Source organism: Mesocricetus auratus, unplaced genomic scaffold (genome assembly GCF_017639785.1).
Source record: "Mesocricetus auratus isolate SY011 unplaced genomic scaffold, BCM_Maur_2.0 Super-Scaffold_100021, whole genome shotgun sequence".
Lineage (NCBI taxonomy): Eukaryota > Metazoa > Chordata > Mammalia > Rodentia > Cricetidae > Mesocricetus > Mesocricetus auratus.
Window position 1 is genome coordinate 28,701,001 of NW_024429202.1, and position 22,830 is coordinate 28,723,830.

Consider the following 22,830-nt stretch of genomic DNA (forward strand, 5'->3'; position numbering starts at 1 on the left):
CTAGAAAGTCTGTGTGGTCCCACCTGATGCTAGTGCCCTTTTCCCACACCACCCCCTCCCTCCCTTCTACAAGGTCATGGGTACAAAGCAGAGCTTGAGACCCAGCTTCACACCCTCAGGTCCTCACCGCCCTGTTCCTTCAGGGACCACTCTGGAGAAATTCTACCTGTGGCTGGAGCTGGACTGCTCCGGGGAGGAGAGGAGGGACTACTCGAGCCCTAAAGGCTCTGACAGACAGGTGCTGGGAAAACAGAGCAGAAGGCACAGGCCCCGCCTCTCCAATGCCCTTGGGTTGTTGGCAAAGCAAGGCAAGACAGAGCAAGATCAAAGAAGCTGTATGAGCGGGGTCTGTCGAATGATCTGTGGCTCCTGGGAGAGCTCAGAAAGCCTCACCAACTTCCTTGCACCCCCACAACTTGACCTAGGCTTTCTACTGTGGCTTTGCCCATTCCCTGACCCAGCATATCCCCAGGAGGTGGAATCCAGCCTTGAGTTCCCCGTTTCCTGAGTCCAGTCAGTGGCCAAGTCCTGTCATTGACTAAACTCGATTCTCCATCACCTCTTCACTCCCTGCCCTGAGCCTCAACTGTCCCTTCTTTGAACCACATGGAGAGGCATGCTTCTCCTGAACCCCTGGTCAACCTGTCTATCCATTCTTTAGTCAATAGTATTTTCAAAGATGTCAAGCAGACATGTCATACATCTGTCCAAAAACCCCTAGAGTCAGCGTATACCTGGAAGCCCAGCAACTTGGGATGGGGTTGGGAGCTGAAGTTATAGGATCAGGAGTTTGAGGCCAATCTGATTTACATAGGGAGATGCGATTTGTAAAAATTAGCCACAGTGTTTGGGTCCTCATGGTAGCTGACTAGGCCCTTGATAAAGCCTGCATATCTATTTGTTTTGGTTTTTCGGGACAGGGTCTCTCTGTGTAACCTCCTTGACTGTCCTGGAACTTGCTCTATAGACCAAGCTGACCTCGAACTCACAGAGATCTGCCTGCCACTTCCTCCCACCACTGGGGTTAAAGGCGAGCGGATTAAAGGCGAGAGCCATGTCTACCGGGCTCCCAGCCTGCTCCTTGACATCCAGTCCTCTCCTTAGGTTCGGCTGAAAGTGTTTGAAGCCCGACAGCTCTTGGGCAACAACATCAAGCCAGTGGTGAAGATGAACATTGCAGGCCATCAGCATCTCACTCGGATCAAGACAGGAAACAATCCTTTCTTCAATGAGGTAGGCTGAACAGGTCCCGTAGGGCAGGTGAGCCAGCCAGGAGCTGGGCATTTTCCTGGAAGCAGCTGGCAAGCAAACTTGCTTCCTGAGTGGACTGTCTGAAAGCTACAAGTAGTTAGCTGCACACCAAGCATTATGCTCAGTGTTGGACAACTAGGATGGGGCAGTTCAGAGAATTCTGCATTTGAGGCGCCCGTAGTCTAATGGCAACACAGCACGTGAACCCACAAACAGTTACAGTGGGACAAGCAGAAGCCTGGAAGCACTGTTAGTGGGCTGTGGAAGGCAACCCCAGTCCTCTCATCACTGCTAAGGCCCAATAGCTTTGTATCACGTACGCAGAAGCTGCAGGTGCTAGTTAAGCTAGTCGGTGACTAGCTGAGTAAATCAAAGACGGAAGCTGCAAGGACCAGTTTCCGGGACAGTGGAGAGGACTCAGGAAATGCAACAAAAACTATGAAGAAATTCTTATGAAGAAATTCTTTCGAAGAAAGAATTTACCGGAGGAAAATGGAAAGGATGGAGAAAGTTCATTCCAAGACTTGGAAGCAAGAAGCAATTTTTTATCCCCCCCCCCCAGCAAACTGTAGAGGAAGGGTGTGGTTGGGAGTGTGCAATGTAGATTAGGGTCCCACCACAGACAGCCCTGGAGAACCATGGAGGACTTAAGCAGGAGAGACACGGGGTGGGGGGGGGGGGTTCTAGCTGATGCAGAGAAGCAGTGGAGTGGACTGGCAGGGCAATCTAGAAGGAGCTCAAGGCTCAGATAGCCAGCTTGGAGTGGCTAGCTCGGTTTTGAACTGCCAGGTTCTCTAGGGAACCCCTGTATTTGGGCAGAGCACTCCCTGGGAGCCTAGGAATCCTATGGTTCTGGGGGAGTGTGAGGGTGGTCTCAGTGAGGGGGAAGGGAAGGGACTAGCAGTGGGAGAAACACAGTATGCTGAAGCTCCCGTTTACTAGGCCTTTGGATAAAGAAGGAGAAGGAACTGTCTGCCCCAGCCCCAATTCTCTCTGCTCCAGATATTCTTCCAGAATTTTTACGAAGTTCCTGCAAAGTTCTTTGAGGAGAACATCTTAATCAAGGTAAGGAGACAAACCGGTCTCCAGATAAATGGGACCATTTTCATGTCCTGTCTCAGTCACAGAAAACACTTTGGCCCCAATGCCCAGTCTCAGAGATGGAGTCCCTTGTTTCCTCTGTCTCCAAAGCAGAATCTCCAATACTTTCATTCCCCTTGGTGGTCCAGATACCCCATTGATTCATTCATTAATTCAACAATGTTAGAGATTGCCAACTGGTGGGCCCTGAGCTAAGTGCTTAGGTGAACATGGCAGCCAGATTTTCTTGTCACCAGAGTGACATCCTCCATTCTCCATCATGAGGGAGCCAGTGACAATGGTAAATATATGTTTATCAAGTACCTTCTAGGTACAGGGCTGAAGGGAATTAGGTAGGTATTTCCCTTGAGAGTTTTCAGGTTCTTGGGCACAAAACACAATGGAACCAACCAGAACAATATGTACTAGACAGAGTCGATTGCAACAGCTTGTTTTGTGTTGATCCGGGACAAATGAATTTGATCTCTCTGATCAATGTATTCATCAATGAAAATAAAAATATGAAGCTCACAAGGTCCCTCTGAGAACTCCATAAGAAAAATGACATGCAAGCCCTGGCCATTAGGAAGCGCTCGGTGAGATGGGTGTGGTGGCCTACACATGGAAACCCAAAGCTTGAGAGGTGGAGGCAGAATTATTGCCTACACAGTGGATTTAAGGCCAGACTGGGCTACATGAGACCCCAGATGTATCTTTGCTGTTGCTCCCACAGAGGGTGGGGGTAATTGGCATTGTGAATAAGATCTTTCTGAAAACTCCTTGCAGGTGGTGGACTCTGCAGCATCAAGATCTAAAGCAGAGATTGGAAGATTCCAAGTAAGCCCTGGATGAAGGAGGTGGTTAGGGAAACTCTATGGAGACCCACCCTGGGTTCCAGGACTCGGGCTAGGGAAAAGCACTTGGCATTTCACACAGATCCTCTCCTGGATTTGCCTACCAACCTGGCGGGGTGTAGAGGTGGGGGAGTGCTCAGACAGGTTACTCTCAGCCTCTGCTTCCTCAGTTGTGGGCGGCTAACAATAACAGTAGTAACTATAATAGCAGTGAACACAATCTGCGGGAGCACTGTGAGGGTTAAAGTGTGTCGTGTTTAAACAAAGATTGTGCTCCATGCCCAGTTCCATGGTACTATGGACACTGGCCAAATCACCGCTTCCATTTATGGACCCGAAAAGGTCACCCTAGATGTTGAAGAACTCTAGAAATAGATTGCTGCCTTTGAGGATGGGTGGGGGAAAAGATGTTCTAGTGAAGAAGTGGCCAAGAACTCACTATGTGGTTCAGGCTGGCCTCAAACTCATGACAAGCCTCCTGCCTCAGTTTCCCAGGTGCTGCAATGACAGTACATGAGCCACCATGCCCAACTTAGTATTTTTATTTAATTCTAATTTATTTTTAAAGATGATGCGTTTTATTTACTTATTTTTAAATTTATATTTTATTTTATGTACATTGGTGTTCTGCCACGAGTGTCGGGGTCCCCTGGAACTGGAATTACAGACAGTTGTGAGCTATTATGTGGGTGCTAGGAATAGAACCCGGGTCCTCTGGAAGAGCAGTCAATGCTCTTAACCACTGAGCCATCTCTCCAGCTCCCAGTTTTATTTGTTTTTATTTTGTGTGCATGTGTTTGTGCACATCTATGTGTGGGTATGCTTGCATATGTGTTTGTGGAGGACAGTATCATGCCTGCTTTTATGTAGGTACTAAAGATTGAACTGTTTGTTTAGTAACTATTTTACCAACTGAGACATCTCCCAAGAGCCCAGATTTTTTTATTTTTTGTCATTTATCATGTATTACTTATGCGCACACATGTGTGTGCACACGCGCACATGTGCACAAGTCATGGTGCATGTTAGAGGAGAGAGGACAGTGTTTAGAAGTTGGTTCCTTCTACTGTGGGACCCGAGGATTGAACTCAGGATTTCAGGTTTATACAGTAAGCACTTTTATATGCAGAGCCATCTTGCCAGTCCAATACTTCCATTTTTACAGCTAAAAGGTGTAGTCACAGTCAAAAAGCAGAAACTTCTGTTTTGATCAAGTCTAGGGATAGGGATGTAGCTCAGAATAAAGGACTTACTTGGGATGCACAGTGCCTTGGTTCAATCTCCCACACAAGAGATAGAAGAGGAGGAAAACAGTATTAGTGAAGTCCAATATTTTTATGGATTGTACAGTGTGTGTTGCTAGGAATTAAACCTATGACCTTATGTAAGCTGGCAAAATGCCCTAGCCCAACTGCTGCTGCTGCTTCTCCTTCTCCTTCTCCTTCTCCTTCTCCTCCTCCTCCTCCTCCTCCTCCTCCTCCTCCTCCTCCTCCTCCTCCTCCTCCTCCTCCTCCTCCTCCTCCTCCTCCTCCTCCTCCTCCTCCTTCTTCTTCTTCTTCTTCTTCTTCTCTGTCTTTGTCTTCTTCCTCTTCCTGCTTTCTTCTTTTTTGTCTAAGAAGTTTTGTCTACATAATCCAAGAGGGTGAGTGAGTCAGAAAGCAAGCCTATGAATAGAATCTTGTTATTGATCGGTAGAACCTGAGCGCTGGCCCTATTTACACTGCCTCTTATCCTGTAGCATGCTCCTCAGACCCCAGTCTGACGCCATCTCCTAGGAGGAAGGAAAGCCACGTATAGTCTCTTTGCCAGCTACTGCTTGATCATCCTCATCCCCTAGCATGGAGATGTCCTTCCCTACCCAGGGACAGGGGAGAGTTAAGGGATATTCTAGATGTTTCCAGCATTCTCACTTAGTAACTGTTAAGCCTTTGGGACCTCTTTCAAACCCAGCCGCCTTCTCTATAAAGAGGACAGTGGTCCTGCCAGGTTTTTGTTTTTGTTCTTTCTGAAGACAGAGTTCAGATTAAGCCCACACTCAAGCACTGGTCTAGTATGCCACTGGGGTTAGTTGGAATTGCAAAACTTGGTGTTGGCTTGTGCTATACAACTTTCCCTCACTAAAACAAACGCCTGAGATAATTAACAGGCATCTAACTCCTAAAGGCTCCACCACCTCCACAGAGGAACAGGTTGGGGACTGAGCCCTTAAGGCCTGGTACTTTGGAGGACATTTAAGATCTAAGCTTATTGGGCATGGTAGTAGATGCCTTTAATTTCAGCAGAGGCAGGCGGACCTCTTGTGAATTCAAAATCAGCCTGGTCTACATAGTGAGTTCCAGGACAGCCAGAGCTACATAGTGAAAACCCGTCTGAAAATAAAAACAAAAACAACCTATAACTAATCTTCTATGTAATCTTGTCTTTTCAGACTGACATTGGGTTTGTCTACCATTCGCCAGGTAGGTAACAATTATTGCAAGTCTGTGTGTCTTCTGAGAAAAGTAGACCAGGAGTCCAAATCCCTAAGGATCCCTAGAAAATGGAAAGAAGATAGCACAGAATATGAGTTACTTTCCATGCTTGAAAATATTTACCATATACTTTATGGTATATTTTATCATAACTTGTACTAATATCATCTTTCTCTGAAAAATTCAAGACATTTTGGGAGAAGGGTAAAATGCTAAATTGTTATTGAAACTCTAACCTATATTCCTAATGTGTGAAGCCAGGACCAGAAGACCACAGCTTTGTTGTTTTTCAAACTTGTTGTTTTTCTTGAGGCTGGCTCTTCCTATGAAGCCCAGGCTAGCCTAGAACTCCTGAAGTGGCCTCTGCCATCTAGGGATCACAGACATATACCCCATACCATGCTTTTTAAAAAGCATACTTATTTTAATATATGTAACATGTATATGTATGCATATATATATATATTAAATGTGTTCTTAGACATTTTCACACACACATGTAATACTTGCTAATTATTCTCTTACTCAACCCTCTTCTCTCGCATGTGTGTGTGCGCGCGCGTGCACACACACACACAGACACACACACACACACAGACTTTCGTGAGTCAGTGAGTCAGTGAATTTAAACAGTCATCTGTGTGACCATGGGTTTAGAGCTATCCGTTGGAGTTTGGGGGGCTCAGTGCTAGATGCACAGCTAAAGACAGTGGTTTGCAATCTCTCAAAGTTTATCCACAGCCAATAGTTGAGTAGCCAGGATAGGAATCCATGAGCCCCTCCTCCACCTGCGACTGGTGTTTAATAGGGCCTGCCTTGCACAGGCTCAGAGCAGGTAACCATGGCTACTGTGAGTTCATGATCATAATGGTTGTGTTGTGCCTAGTGGGTGGCAGTTCTCAGCCCATCTCCCCATCTTCTGTCTCTTCCTGCCTCTCTCCCACAATGTCTCTTAACCTTTAGAAGGAACATTAGAAGGATAGAATATCTTTTTAAGGCTGAACCCTCAATGTCACTCTCAGCATTTTGACCTGTCCTTGGTCTCTGCATTCACTGACTTTTTTTTTTTTGGTTTTTTTCGAGACAGGGTTTCTCTGTGGCTTTGGAGGCTGTCCTGGAACTCACTCTGTAGACCAGGCTGGCCTCGAACTCACAGAGATCCGCCTGCCTCTGCCTCCCGAGTGCTGGGATTAAAGGCGTGCGCCACCAACGCCCGGCTTCACTGACATTTTTATTTTGTTTTGTTTTTGTTTTTTTTGAGACAAGATCTTTTGTATATACCCAGGCTGGGCTCTCACTTGCTATCATTTCTTTGTATTAAGAATGTTTAATAGCCTATCATTTTGAAATAGACAATTATTGTCAATCATCAACACTTTGCTATAGAGATCCTACTCCTTCCTATTCAGTTGAATCCTGTACACACTAACCATCCTCTTTCTCCTTCATCCTACCCATCCCAGCTCTTGTTACCACTAATCTACAAGAGATTGAGATTGAAGTGAGGAATTTTACCATGAGCCATAACATAGATACCAGGTTGAGGATCTAGGGGTGGAAAGCTGCTTGCCTCCATATTTCTGGCATTGGGCCTGGTCAATCACAACCTCAGGATGCCAGGGAGGAAAGAAGATCCCTGCTTCCCTGAGGCACTAGTTGGCAGGCTTGTATCATCACTGCTTAGTGGCAGAGGGGACTTTGGTTCTTTTCTACCGTTAGATGAGAACCAGAATATGTGAGACATTATCTGCCTCATTTTCCCTGTAAACAAAGGCTGTTTTCAGGAGAGAGAGAGAGAGAGAGAGAGAGAGAGAGAGAGAGAGAGAGAGAGAGAGAGAGAGAGAGAGAGAGAGAGAGAGAAGATGGAGACTGGAGGGTCTCCCACTTTGGCTCTGCCTCCCCAGGTCATACACTCCTAAGGAAATGGTTAGGCCTCTGCCAGCGAAATAAGACCACCAGTGGGGTGAGAGGCTACCTGAAAGTCACCATCTGTGCACTTGGTGTGGGAGATCAGGCACTGGTGAGACTCCCCTCCTGTCCCGTCCCCAGGAATATTTCTTAACTGGCTGCTTCCTTGGGTACCTCTGAGCCTTCCAAGTGGCCATTGGTCTATCCCTCCTTTGTTCAGTGTGTCATTAAGGGGTTATTCACTCTCCCTGTATCAAGTGGGTGCACTCAGGAAAAATCAAAGTGGGTGAACCTGACTGTACCTCTGACCCTGACCCTGTCCAATTCTCCGGTGTCCCCAGGTAGATCAAAAGCCACTCTACGAGGCTGACACCCAGGTCCAGATCTTCAAGTCGGCAGCAGTCCCAGTCAGCCTGGCTTACTTACAGTTCTTCATCTACTGTGCGGAGGACCTCCATTTCAGTTAGAGTCTGTGGGCAGGGAGGAGGGAACCGGAGGGGATGGAGTGACACTGAAAATCACAGTTGTCTGTTTCTTTTTCAAGACAGGGTTTCTCTGTGTAGCCCCGGCTGTCCTGGAACTCACTCTGTAGACCAGGCTGGCCTTGAACTCAGAGATCTACCTGCCTCTGCCTCCCAAGTGCTGGAATTAAAGGCGTGCGCCACCAAACCAGAGTACAATTGTTTAAATTCCCTCAGATATCTTTTCAAGGCTTTAAGCCACTGACCTGGTTTTGGTGTCTGGATGCAGACTCAGTCTTCTCTAAGACACCCTGTAGACACACACACACACATACACACACACACACACACACACACAGAGAGAGAGAGAGAGAGAGAGAGAGAGAGAGAGAGAGAGAGAGAGAGAGAGGGAGGGAGGGAGGGAGGGAGGGAGGGAGGGAGGGAGGGATAGACAGAGACAGATAGAGACAGAGACAGACAGAGGAGAGAGGAAGACAGAGACTGCAGAGGGAGAGAGGGAGGAAGGGAGGGAGGGAGGGAGGGAGGCAGGAAGGGAGGGAGGGAGGCAGGAAGGGAGGGAGGGGGAGAGAAACATGTGTATACACTGGGACCATTATGTAACTTGGCAAATTGGTCTGCCCAGAGGGAAACCAAGATAAATTGGGAGGGAGGGTAAAAAGTTGTCCAGTTCCCCCATTTCCTTTCCCTGACCCCTCAAAAAGAAATGGATCTGTCTCAGAAGTCCTTCAAACCTCCTCCATGTCCTAGGGAAGCACCACTCAGCTGCTCCTGCCTTGGAGGTGGAACTAATTGGGGACAAGGTAGGTACAGAGAGGGTCTGAGGCCCAGAGAAAGTGGTGTCTAGGGAGAGTGGTGCATAGGGCTGCAGTGCAGGGCCCCAGTCTGAGTCCAGCCTGGTCTACATGTAGTGAGTTCCAGGCTAGCCAGAGCTACACAGTGATACCCTATCTCAAAGAAATACAACAAAAATGAAATAATGTGTGCTAGCACTTGGGAGGGAGAGTCAGGATGATGAGGAGTTAGAGACTAGCCTTGACTATTTGAGACATGTTTCAGTTTTAAAAGGGAGGGGAGGCCACCAGCCATAATTTTGGCCACTTTTCTATTGGAATTGATCTAACAAAACCTCATGTAATAAAGACAGCAATCCCATTGGGAGGTAGGAAGATCACTACCAATTTCAGGCCAGAGACTGGTAAATATGGTGAGTTCTAGGCCAGCCAGGGCTGCTCAATGAAACCCTGTCTCAAAACAAAACCAAATTAGGGCTGACTCTGCAGGTAAAGGGAACTAGCTACTCTTCCAGTGGACCCGGGTTTAATTACCGGCATCAGCATGGTAGTTCACAAGCATCTGAAACTCCAGTTCCAGGGGAGCTAACACCTCTTTGTGGCTTCCTCTGGCACCAGGCAACATGGGATGCACAGACATGCATGCAAGCAAAACATACACATAAAATAAGTAAGTAAATAAAAAAAAAACCAAAAGCCTAAACAACAACAACAAACAACAAAAAGCATAACAGAAAAACAAAACAAAAAGGAATTGGGGTGCTGCTCAGCGGTGGAGTGCTTACCTAGCATGTGTGAAACTGGGTTTTCAGTCCCCAGCACTGCTAAAAGGAAGGGCGAGGAGGCAAGCACTTTAAGATAGTCAAGAGAAAGACGCTGGGGGAGCTGTGGCGAAATTGTTGCCGAAGGATAACTTTAGGCCAAGTGTTGGGAATTAGTCTGTTTACCTGGGTAATGCAGAAAGCATCCACAGGGGGTGGGAAAGGAAGGCCAGTAGCAGGAGGAGGGGACAGGATGACACTGACTGAGCCTCGGGATGTTCTCAGCTCAGGACATATCCACAGAACCAGAATGACAGCCCAATATGGAACCAAATCCTCACCTTCCAGATCCAGGTATGGCTGCTCCATCACACCCTCCCTCCCCTTCCTCAAATTCAAAGAGGAAATTCTGGTGTTGGTGTTGGTGTTGGTGTTGGTGCTGGTGTTGGTGTTGGTGTTGGTGTTGGTGTTGGATAGAGACTGGGTTCATTAAGCTCAGCAAAAGAGGCTCTGTCTGTTAGGAAGTTCAGGGTATATCATCAAGCCAGTAGAGAACAGTAAGGGTACCCTTTCACCCACATTAAAAAGTAAAACAGGCATGAGTTGAAAAAACATCTCAGTGGTTAAGAGCAGTTATTGCTCTTGCAGAGGTCCTGGGTTCAGTTCCCAGAACCCACACAGCCCTTGTATATGTGGGGGGCGTGTGCATGTGCCACGGTGCATGTGTGGAGGTCAGACAACATCTTGAGAAGTTGGTTCTTTGCTCACATGGTAGGTTCCAAGAGGTCGAACTCGGGTCCCTGAACTTGCACAGCAATCCCTTTCACCCACTGAGCCAACCCACCAGCCCTAATCCTGGCTCTGTGGTTAAGAACTCTTGTCAATATTGGAGAGGACCCAGGTTCAGTTCCCAATACCTAAGTGGAGGCTTACAACAGTCTGTAACTTCAGTTCCAGGAGATCCACTGCCCTCCCAGGACAACAGAAATACACGTTGTATACTTACACAGACATAGGCAAACACTTACAGACACAAAGTAAATCTTTTTTTTTTTAGTGTCTGGCATATTATTATTTATTATAAACCAAGGAGCTAAGATTTACATAACATTAAATACAATTTTACAATGTCTGTTTGAAATCTAACAGAATACTGACTAATATTATTTTTAGAGTTCTTGCCATATACTGGGCGTTTAGGTAAGACGAATATTAAAGGCAGATACATTAATTCAATCAATAGTCATAAAACCAAATAATTGGGTAATATCCTCCATTTTATAAATGATCATACCATGATATTAAAATTACAGATAGCTGCATGAGATGTTAAATTCTAAAACAAATATGTCTAATTTTCTTTTGGGAAAATAAAGACTGATCAAAATGACCAGTTTCCCCAATATACTCCACTGGTTTACTGTATGCTTATGTGCCTCAAGATAGAAATTATCCACACTCTTACCATTAGTGTTTAGCCATACACGAAAGAGGAGGAGCATAAACTAGCAGCATGTCTTTCATACTCCATTCCTCTTTATTCTAAATGACAAAGTAAATCTTAAGAACAAAATGAATACAAAGCGATACATCATCTCAGGGTCTTGCCAGCAGTCCTTGTAAGTGGGAAGCCTGAGCCAGGCAGTGGTGGTGCACTCCTGTAATCCCAGCACTCGGCAGGCAGAGGCAGGAGGGTCTGTATGAGTTCAAGGTCAGCCTAGTCTACAAAGCAAGTTCCAGGACAGCCAGGACTGCTACACAGGAAACCCTGTCTCAGAAAACTAAATAAGAGGGAAGCCTGGAAGACAAAAGAACCCGAGCATAGTGGTAAATTTGGCTTGTCGGTGATTGAATAGGAATGGGGACAAGCAAAGTCCCCCGAGGACCGCACCATGCCATTATACCCTCACTGTGCCTCCTGCCTTCCCTTGCAGCTGCCCTGCCTCTCTAGCTACATCAAGTTCAGAGTCGTGGACTGGTGAGCAAATGGACTAGACGCAGACCCACGCTCTGGGGAGGAGGACACAGAGCTGGGCCAGGGGCTCAGCCTGCAGTGTGTTTTTCAGCTCCAGACGTGACTGCTGGGAAGAGATTGGGTCTGCCAGCTTGTGCCTCAACCAGATCTCATCCACCGGAGAGGAGATCCAAGGCAAGCAAAGCCTGGGACCCCGCCCTTGGCACCTCTCCCGCCTGAGCCCGAGTGTTCTTACTCTCTCTCCTTCCAGGAATGTACTCTGGCTTCCTGCCCTGCTTTGGCCCCAGCTTCCTGACTCTCCGCGGGGGTAAAAAGGCCCCTTTTAGGACCCCAGAGGAAGGCACTGTAAGTGTTTCCTGTTAACTTTGGGGAGCAGTAGAGGTAAAGTTGATTGTGTGTGAAGTGCTAGAAACTTGGAAATGTCCAGGGAGGAGACTCTCTGACCTCTGTCCGGCTCCTAATTGGAGAGGATGGACATGGGTACAAAAATAGCCACGATATATACAAGGGTCCTAATATAACATATATATAAAGATGCAAGGGTCCTAAGTCTTGGTGCCAGAAAAGGACAAATGGAGTGCTCTAGATGCTCACTGAGGTAGAACACTGAAGACAAAACCCTGGTAAGGTTTCCCACAGGTAGAAAAGGCACACAGGGTTAAAAAAAAAAATTACGGGGTTGCTCAAGACTGTTGACTAATGCTGGAAACCCAACTCAGATTAGTTTAATCAAGAATGGGGGCACTCGGGAGGCTAATGCAAGAAGATCACAATTTTGAAGCTACCTGGGCTACGGTAGCAGTTCCTTCTCTAAAAAAAAATAAGATGGCTCAGTCAGTAAAGAGACCTGCTACCACACCTGATGACCTGAGTTCAGTCCTGGAGCCTACATACTGGAAAGAGAGAGCCGACTCCCGAAAGCTGTCCTCTGACCTCCACTCTCAAGACGTGGTTCACTCCATCCCTCAACACATAAGTAAAAATAAAATGAAACAAATAAAAGGAAAAATGGGGGGGCTTAATGAGGCTGGCAGGGAGTTTGTGAGAGAAGGGACCCTTCCCTGTCACAACCTCTGCCTCTCCCTCCTTGCCTCCCTATGGGTGGCTCCTCAGCCTTAGTCTCCTGCCCCAGTCAGTTCTTCCTGGGAATCTGCCCTTGGGATCAGGGAAGCCCTCTGGTTGGCCTCTGTTGGGCTTCTGTGTTCTTCTTGGACCAATCACTTTCTACAAGCCGGCAGAGCATAGCTTGATTGGCCAGATGGGGAACCCTCACTCTGGTGATCGTTCGCTGCCCCCCTCCAAGTCCTAGACATCCGTGTAGTTCGAAATCCTTCAGGTCTGCTTGGCAGGCAAAATACATGAACAAGGAATAGCGGATGGGAAGAGTGCAGAAGAGGGTCAAGACCCAGAGGTGTCTTGGGTCCCTGGAATTCCTTAGCAGGGCTGTGGTTGGAGCCATCCCCAAGCAGACTGTCCCTGGATGTCTTGCCTTTGCTATGTGGGCTCCAGGGAGGTTCTCTTACTCGTTTGGTTTTTGTTTGTTTTATCATCCCTTTCTCTCTGTTGCTCTAGTGTATTCTTGATGCTGTTAAGGATGGCTTAACTTATCAAGGCCGGATCTTTTTGGAGATAATCACCCGCATGAAGTCTCAGCAAGACTCTGTGATAAAGGATCTGTCCCGGGAAGTGGCTCAGATAGAGGTAATCACAAGAAACAGTTAACCCAGGAAAAAAGACGAAGTTTCCCTGCATGCCCCAGATCTACTGTGAATGCCAGTTTCCACTGCAAGAGGCACTGGCCACCAATCTGTTGGAATTATAAGGATGCTTGGTCAGTATTCCCCAGGCACCTTCCAGGGCTTTCCTGCCAAGCTGAATCCCTAGTGGTCACAGACCCGTGCAAACACAGGGCTCCGGCTTTGCGAGCCTGCCTTTTAAGAAGGAAGAAGGTTCATTCCCATCCTCATTCCTCAGGGCTTTGTAAGAGAATTTAAGGCATTTGGATTTCTTCCTAAAGTCAGCGGAGACCTCCCCCCAAAAAAGGAGGAGCAGAGCAGCGGCTCTCAACCTATGGGCTGTGACCTCTTTGGGAGCTAAATAACCCTTTCACAGGGGTCACCTAAAACAATTGGAAAACCACAAATATTTACATTAGACTTCAGAACAGTAGTAAAATTATAGTTATGAAGTAAGCAATGAAAGTAATTTTATGTTTGGGGGTCACCACAGCATGAGGAATCATATTAAAGGTCGCAGCATTAGGAAGGTTGAGAACCACTGGGATAGAGGAACAGATAAACAACAGATTGGAGGGGGAATTAACTGAGGTAACTTGGTCAATAGAAATAAGGGTAACAGTCTTAGCAGAGGAGAATAGGAGGAGAGAAGACAGGGTCCAGAGGCCCCTTGAAAAAAGCCAAAAGTGAGGCTGAGTCCTATAAACTTGTGGCCATTTTCTGCCTTGGGTGACAACATGGTCAACAGTGTCAACCACAAACGTGGGCTCCCTGAAGAAGGAAAGTGATATGGGAGGTGACAACTCCTATTTCTGGTGTGTGCTTGAGAGACTTACACATCTCTCTGCCTGGAAGCTGCTAGCTACAAAGGCATGAGACAAGGGCATCATGATCAAATCTGTGGTCCTAGGAACAACGGCCTGGGAAGAGCAGGTGGACTTAAAGGAGACGAGAGCTGAGGATGGAGTCTAACTGGCACCATGGCCAGGACATGAGGAGAGGAAACGAGATCAGAGAGCTTGAGAGAGAGAGAGAGAATCTTAGGAGTCTGAAGCCCCTGGTACCTGGTAGCTATGTTAGCTCATATCTGCTGTAATCCCATCACTCAGAAAACTGAAGCAAGAGGACTGCCATAAATTCAATGACAGCCTGGGCTACAGATTGAAACAGGTTTTTTTTTGTTTTGTTTTGTTTTGTTTTAGAAAAAGAAGGAAGGGAAGAGAATGAGAAAGGGAGGGAGGGAGAGAGGAGAATACAGGAGAAGGCAGAAATAGGGCAAATGTTAGCAATAGAAATGAGCGGCTGATGTGGATAGAGGACCCAGGCAAGTGCGTGACATGGTGGAAACAGACATAATTAGGGGACAGTTACAGTTGAGGCAGAAGTGGAAAGGGGCAGCCTTCCTGGACAAGAGAGGGGGACTTGATGAGAGCCACCAAGAGCAGGCGCAGGCATGGGCACGCATGCACACACACACACACACACACACACACACACACACACACACACACACATACATTTAAACTCTTTTTGTCCCAACCCAGAGCCAGGAGCCAGGTTTAACCACAAAAGAGACCTTCCTGCCCAGCTTCAGAGAGGGAAAGAATGACCCAGCTGGGTGCTTTGGCTGGGTGATGGAGATATTGGGAGCAACAACACTTGATCAGCCAGGACAAGACTTCAGTAATGATCTAGTTCATCCCAAAGTGGAGCACAGAACACTTTAGGGAAAAAATGGGGTACTCGTCCTCCTGTCCCTGCCTGTCATGTCAGCCTTACTCATCCCTTATATACTGAGGGTGTGTGTGTGTATCTCTGGTTATTGTTTTAGAGACAGCAGTATCGCCAAAAGTATGGGCTGTGCGTCATCTTCCTTTCCTGTACCATGATGCCCAAGTTTAAGGACCTGATCCAATTCGAGGTCAGCATGGGTCACTATGGAAACAAGATGGATCCAAACTACAAGCCTCTTGTGTCAACCACGCAGCACAGCCCAGTGATATTTGATGGTAATAGACAGATTCAAGCTAAAAGTGAAGCAGCCCATGTGCATGCTGGGCTCTTCCGAGGGCATTAGCTCATAGAACATGCATAAACATCCCCAGTTGTTAGCCGGGCAGTGGTGGCACATGCCTTTAATCCCAGCACTTGGGAGGCGGAGACAGGAGAATCTCAGCGAGTTTGAGGCCAGCCTGGTTTACCAAGTGAGTTCCAGGACAGCCAGGACTGTTACACAGAGGAGCCCTGTCTTGTAAATAAGAATCCCCAGTTGTTCCTTAGGCAGGGTCTCACTGGGTAGTGCAAGCCGACTCTGATCTCGTGGTCCCCCTCCCTTAGGCTGCCAAGTGCTAGAATGACAAGCATGAGCACTACATCTGGTCATTTACACATCTTTCACACCCGATGACAATGAAGTTCAGGGTAGTGAAGTCGCTTGCCAGACGTCTCATAGCTAGGAGGTGATGACCACGGTTCATCTCTCTATGCTTTATCCATGACTGTGTTTATTTAATTGCGTTAATTTCTGTGTGTGGTGTGTATGCACGGTGCACAAGCTTGAGCATGCACTTGCAGAGGCCAAAGAAGGATGTTGGATGCCCTGCTCTGTCACCCTCTATCTCACCGTCTTTTGAGACAAGGCTTCTTACTGAACTTGGAGTTGGTAGCCAGCAATCCTCAGTAGCCCCCTCTGTCTCCACCATCCTCAGTACTGGGGTTCCAGCTCCATGTGGCCACAGCCCACTTTTCACATAGGCAATGATATCTGAACTCAGATATTCATATATGTGCAGCAAGATCTTACCCATGGAGCCAACTCTCCAGGCCCCACCCCATTTATTTAGCCATTTCAACTTTCATCAATCCATTCCCCCCAGACACACAATCCATCCATCTCCCCATCCAATGTGAATTAATTGGGCACCTTATTTTTCCACTGTGGTCCCTGGGCCAACAGTATCAGCCTCTCAGAAAGGCAGATTCTTGATCCCACTCCAGACCTATAAAAACCAGAGAAATCTGTGACAGAGCCAAAGGGACTGTTGGGGCCTGCAGGTGATGTGGATACATGTCAACATTTGAGAGTCCCTGGCACGGTCCTCCTTTCTCTTTGTCAGCTTTGCCATTTTGCTGCCCATCCAGATGCTTTCTGAGGTCCCCATTTTCCTACCCTTTTAAATAAAAGCTTTGTTGAGATTTAACTCCCATAACGTGCAATTTGCCCTTTTGAAGCATACAATCCCATGGATTTTAGGATTTTCACAGTGATGCAGCCATTCCCACAATCCATTTTAGAATGCTTTCCTCTCTCCCCAAAGAACCCCAGGCCCATGAGCTCTCCCTGTTACTCACCTCCACAGCTGTCAACAACCACTAATCCGCTGTAAATTTCAATATGTTTAGCAAGTCTGACATTTCACACACGTAGAATTATACAATATATGGTCCTTTGTGACCAACCAGCTATTTCCATTTACCATGAAGGAATATGTATGCAAAAAGCATCTAAAATGTATACATGTAGCTTAAAGGAGGGTGAAATGAATTCTTGAAAACTCATCAGCCAGCTAATACACAGAAGGCTGCCGGTGCCTGAAATGGTTCCTCCGTCTGAGAAACAACTATGATTCTGTCTCATATGCTCAGCAGCCTCTGGTTTTCTTTTCCGTTTTTATCCCCTGTGTATGGAGCCCACGAGCACCATGCTTTTTTCTGTTCTGAGAGGACTCCATCCATCCATGTGCATCTGCTCATACCTTCTGCCCCGCCTGACTAGACTCTGGGTAGCTGTATCTTGTTTTATTTTCTGAATGTATTATGATCAGACCACAAATTATGTAGTGCATATAGAAATGCTGGCTGGTATAATAACTTTGTTGTGAGCATTCTCACACATGTCTTCTGGCCACAAGGACAGGGGTTCCTCTAAATTATATACCTAGGGGTGGGAGAGTCTCAGAGCAAAAGTGATTATACCAAATTACACTCCCAGCAGCATGGGATGAGAATTCCTTTTGTACTCTGTTCTCACCAGTACTTGATGTTGCCAGTCTTTTAATTGTTGCCGTGGTATTGGATGTAAAAAACTATCTCACATGACTACAATGTGCTTTCTCATTATAAATGAAGGTTGAGCATCTGTGTATACACATAATTTTCCTTTATCCTGCCCATCCTTTTTTTCTAGTATATAATCATTTATCTATATCTTTCCTATTGATTTGTATATTAAATCTCTATTCAGATTTATGTACCATGTACTTATCATTTACCTTAAAATATCCAAAATTAGCGACTACCTCTGTTTAGTGGTTTGAGACGGTCTCTAGTAACCCAGGCTGGCCGTAAGCTCACTGTATAGCTGAGAATAACCTTGAATTTCTGAGCTTCCACCCTCCACTTTTCCAAGTGCTGGGATCACGCTCATGCACTATCACGCCTGTTTTTATGCTGTGCTGATGACCAAACCTAGGGCTTCCTGAAAGTTAGCCTAGTACTCTACCAGCTGAGCTATACCCCTAGCTCCACATATCTTTCTTTAGGGAAAGGACTGTTGAAGGCTTTGGCCTATCAAATCTCTCATTACATTTATTTGTGTGTGTGTCTGTGGTGTGCATGTGGCTGCCAGAGGACAACTTGCAGGAGTTGGTTCTTTCCTTCTACCATGTGAGTCCTGGGGATCAAACTCAGATTGTCAGGCTTGGTGGAAAGGGCCTTTTTGGAAGATGTATTTTAGAGATCAGAAGTTCCTAGGGGTTTCTGTGACTGTTTTGGGTTTTTGGGGGGGGCAGGGGGATGACCTTGAACTCAAGAACCTCTTGCCTAAGCCAAGTGCCACGTTCTCTCCTTCACATTTCAAATAATTAACTAGGCTTGGGGACAAAGTGTCCTTACCCACTGATCCATCTCACTGGCCTTGGCTTAATTTTGTTGTTGTTTTATTTTCCAAAAACAGGGTTTCTCTTTGTAGCCTTTGGCTATCCAGAAACTCTGTAGACCAGGCTGGTTTCAAACTCACAGAGGTCTGCCTGCCTCCTCCTCCCAAGTGCTGGGATTAAAGGTGTGCACCACTTAATTTTTGTAATGTTGAGGAAAGGGTTGAAATTTTTTTCTTTTTCTTTTTTGTTGTTGTTATTGTTGAGACAGGTTTTCTCTGTATTGCTTTGGAGCCTGTCCTAGAACTCGCTTTGAAGACCAGGCTGGCCTCAAACTCAGAGATCCGCCTGCCTCTGCCTCCCGAGTGCTGGGATTAAAGGCGTGCACCACCAACACCTAGCCCTCTTTTTTTTTTCTATATATCCAACTCAAAACTATTTGCCAAGAAACATTTGGTTTCTGCATTAAATTAACTTTTGTGCCTTATCTAATGATCAATTAACCATGTATTGTAGTCTTTTTCTAAAATGTCTATTTTGTCCCCTCACCTTTTAAAGTTTGTTGTTGTTTAAATTATGCATCTGTGTATGTGAGTTCAGGTGACTATGAAGATAGTCAGATAGACTAGGAAGATATCAGATCCCCTGTAGCTGGAGCTGCAGGCTGTTGTGAGTCATTTGACATGGGTACTGGGAATCTAACTCAGGTCTTCTGGAAGTGCAGGAAGCCCTCTTAACACTGAGCCATTTCTCTGTTCCTAGTTATCTTTTGACGTGCCAAGTTTTGAATTTGGATCAAATACAATTTATTTTTTTCCCATGGTGTGGTAGTTTGAAAGAAAGTGGCCCCCAAAGAGAGTGTCACTATTAGGAGGTGTAGCTTTGTTGGAATGGGTGTGGTCTTGTCGGAGGAGGTATGTTACTGTGGAGGCAGGCTTTGAGGTCTCATATATGCTCAAGCCACACCTAGTGTCTCAGCTCACTTCCTGTTGCCTGTAAGATTCAGAACTCTCAGCTCCTTCTCCAGTATCATGTCTGCCTATACGCTGCCATGTCCTGCCGTGATGATAAGGGACTAAATCTCTGAAACTGTAAGCCAACCCCTAAGACACCTGGTGTCATTTCTCAAGAATTAGGCCTTACTGAAGGATATGAAATTTTTCTTCCTATTTTTTTCTTCAAAATGTTGTAAGTTTTGGTTCATATATTTAGTTCTATGATTCATTTTGAACCAGTCTGCATGTATATTTTGTATTTTCCACATACCATTTGTTAAAAGCACTATCCTTTCCCTGACTGGCTGTCCTTAAATTCTTTTTTTTTTTTTTTTTTTTTGGTTTTTATGGAACAGGGTTTCTCTGTATTGTTTCGGAGGCTATTGGTTCAGCCCGGCCTCGAACTCACAGAGATCCGCCTGCCTCTGCCTCCCGAGTGCTGGGATTAAAGGCGTGCGCCACCAACGCCCGGCTTCCAGCTATCATTCTTTCCTGGTCCCTTTTTGACTCTGTTTTTCCACTTCATTTTGGTCACTTGAGAAATTCTTGTTGTCAGTTCTATGTCCCTCACTCAGTTGTCTGCAAGGTCTAAATGTCACCCTGGGACTTTCCAATGTTGCCTTTCCTGGGTGTTTTTGTTTTCTCTTGGCCTGTTTGCTGAGTTCTATCGGCTCACATTTCTTCCTCTGAGTCCTGCCCTCCTTCAGGGAGTGTATTTTTGCTGGCCTCCCATCAAGTCTTGCTTCCCTTTGTGGGCCTTGCATTCTGGTTCCCCACAGGTGCCTTCTGCTGTCTTCACTCCTCGGTGCTTCTGTGGAGGCCGGGGTTGCTTTTGGCAGTCCTTATGTGTATTTTGAGTCTGCAGATTATCTGTCTCCCCTGTCTCCCTGTTGGCTGGGAGTTGACTTATTTTCCTTCTTGCTGTTTTTTGGAAGCTCCCCAAGAACGGAAGAAGAAAGTTGCCATCTTGGATCCCAGGCCCCCCACTCAGAGCATCAGTGAGGGCATCAGTCACAGGTCTCTTTGTATTTATTATATAGCCCCGTCATTCAGCACCTGAGTTGGAAACCAGTGTCTTCCAGCAATCCCAGAGCATTTCAAGATGTTTCTCTTTGCGAATTGTCCCTTTTAATTTTCTGTTTCCTTCAGGGAGTATTCTGTCCTTGTACACTGTCTACACCTACTCTGGCCCCTATTTTTAAATCTCTTGTCCATATTTTTTATGTTGGGATCTCTCTAGGCCACATCTAGCGACTTTTAGGTCCTTTCAGAAAGGCCTTACGGTAGCCACTCTGTTTTAAATTGCTTGGCAGTGCCTCACCTCCCCCACCTTATTCTTCTCTGTGGCTCTTTCTGCCACTCCACACACGGTATTGCAATGCTCATTTGTCATTTTTGTCCTCACTGTTTTCCTTGGTGTGCGTGATACAAATGATAAATTATATTTTTTACAATAAATAAGTATTCATCGTCAGTATAAGTTCAAAACCAACCACAGGCCCTGGGATTAAACAACAGCTGGTGGATTCCTCCAGCATGGTGCTCACCAGGGCATCACGATTTTTCAATTTCGTAAGTAAAAGTTTGATTGAAGGATAGCATACTCATGGAAAACCCACGCAAACCAAAGCACGAGTTCAGTGACTAACCCTGCTGCAGATTCACCAAATAATAACACTCAGATCATGAAGTAGAATAGCCACATCCTAGGGCCCTGTGCCTCTTACCCCCACCCTACCCTTCATCTCATCTTCAGCTCATGATATGTATTAAAGAACACATATCATGTGTGTCCCTATTTTTTATCTCTGCCTTCTTCAATTATCAGTTTGTGAAATGTGTCCACAGATCAACATATTCTTGGATATACTTGTACCTTACTTCTCTCATTTCCATGTAGTTAGTATTCCATTGTGTGAATATAGTCAGCCATGTGTAGTTATGGATAACCACAGGGTTAACTAACAAGGCATCAAATATATTAAAACAAGCTAGGGTAGTCCCAGCACTCCGTAAGCAGAGTCAGGTGAATTGCTAGTCTGAGGCCAGCCTCGTCTACATAGAGAGTTCCAGGACAGCCAGGGCTGTGTAGGGAGATCCTGTCTCCAAATAAATAAACAAACAAGTGAGGGGGAAAAAAACCTAATGATGTTATACACAAGAAATATGCCCAAAACATAATTGAAAAATTAAAAAAAGAGCTGAAAAGATGGTTTAATGTTTAAGAGGGCTTGCTGTGCTAGGATGAGGATGGGAACTAATATTATAGTTCCCATATAAAAAGCTGCGACCACATCACTAAGTTGGGGTGGGGACAGGAGGATCACTGGGCCTAGTTGGTTGTCACCTAGTCAAGTAAACTAAGCTCCAGGAGGCTGGAGAAATGGCTCAATGGTTAAGAGCATTGGATGCTCTTCCAGAAGACCTGGGTTAGGTTCCTAGCATCCACATGGTTACTCACAACTGTCTGTAACTTCTATTTCAGAGGATGGAATGCTGTCTTCTGGCCTCTGCAGTGATAATACACACACACATGATAGACAAACACCCATACACATATCATAAAATAATTAAAAGAAAACAAGCTTCAGGTTTTAGGAGAATCCCTGACTCAAAAGAGCAAGGAGGAGTAGAAGGCATTTGGCACTTATATTTGACACTCTTTTGTGAACTTGCCATGCTGTGCACAAGCATCACACTCAACATGCATTACATAGACCACACTTGCATAAGCACGCACGCGCGCGTGCACGCGCGCACACACACACACACACATTTGTTCACATGTATTCATACACTAATCAACAAATATGCATCTATGCCAAACATGTCCTGATTTTTCTTGTTGTTGTCGTCCCCTAAAGATTACAATATAGGCCGGGCGTTGGTGGCACACGCCTTTAATCCCAGCACTCGGGAAGCAGAGACAGGTGGATCACTGTGAGTTCGAGACCAGCCTGGTCTACCAAGTGCGTTCCAGGACAGGCTCTAAAACAATACAGAGAAACCCTGTCTCGAAAAACCAAAAAAAAAAATTACAATATAGGGGGCTGGAGTGATGGCTCAGCGATTAAGAGCACTGGCTGCTTTTCAAGAGAATCCAGGTTCAATTCCCAGCACTCATGTGACCACTCAAAATGTCTATAACTCCAGTTCCAGGGTATCTGACACCCTCACATCAATGCACATAAAATAAAATAATTAAAATTTTTAAAAAGAATACAGTATAGCAGAGTAACAGCTATTTGCAAAGAATCTGCCTTGCTTGGGGTAATAAGTACTCTAGAGATTATGTGAGTATAGGAGACATGTGGGTAGATTCTATGCAAATGCTGCCTGTCTTATACAAGGGAATTGATTGTCTGTGGATTTTGATAACAGGGTGTCCTCAAGCCAGTTCCTCAACAGTCCCAAGAGATGGATGACTACCATAATTTGTTTATGCCTTCTACTGTAAAGAGCACTTTAACCTTTTCCAGCTTCTGGCCATTCCATTTAGAGTTGCTACAAGCCCTCCCTACACACCTCTTAGTAACGGTGTATTTGCCTCCCTGTAGGGTATTTACAGTGGAGCTGAAATTGCTGGGCTAGGGAACATGTGCGTTGTTTCTGAATTGCTAATTTTCTCTCTATGTTGTGGGAATTCTTTGAG

At 45.9% G+C, this 22,830-nt stretch overlaps 1 protein-coding gene across 1 annotated transcript in view; it reads left to right on the top strand.

Moving 5' to 3' along the window:
• The window catches only part of Fer1l5 (fer-1 like family member 5), a 51,174-nt gene that overhangs the window by 5,121 nt on the left and 23,223 nt on the right, over nt 1-22,830 (top strand). The window contains exons 7-19 of the mRNA XM_040729297.1: nt 1,105-1,233; nt 2,254-2,316; nt 3,118-3,168; nt 5,614-5,644; nt 7,561-7,676; nt 7,906-8,026; nt 8,794-8,846; nt 9,884-9,952; nt 11,533-11,576; nt 11,665-11,747; nt 11,824-11,918; nt 13,146-13,274; nt 15,141-15,318. Coding sequence (XP_040585231.1) covers nt 1,105-1,233; nt 2,254-2,316; nt 3,118-3,168; nt 5,614-5,644; nt 7,561-7,676; nt 7,906-8,026; nt 8,794-8,846; nt 9,884-9,952; nt 11,533-11,576; nt 11,665-11,747; nt 11,824-11,918; nt 13,146-13,274; nt 15,141-15,318 — 1,162 coding nt within the window. The remainder of the gene's footprint in view (nt 1-1,104; nt 1,234-2,253; nt 2,317-3,117; nt 3,169-5,613; nt 5,645-7,560; nt 7,677-7,905; nt 8,027-8,793; nt 8,847-9,883; nt 9,953-11,532; nt 11,577-11,664; nt 11,748-11,823; nt 11,919-13,145; nt 13,275-15,140; nt 15,319-22,830) is intronic.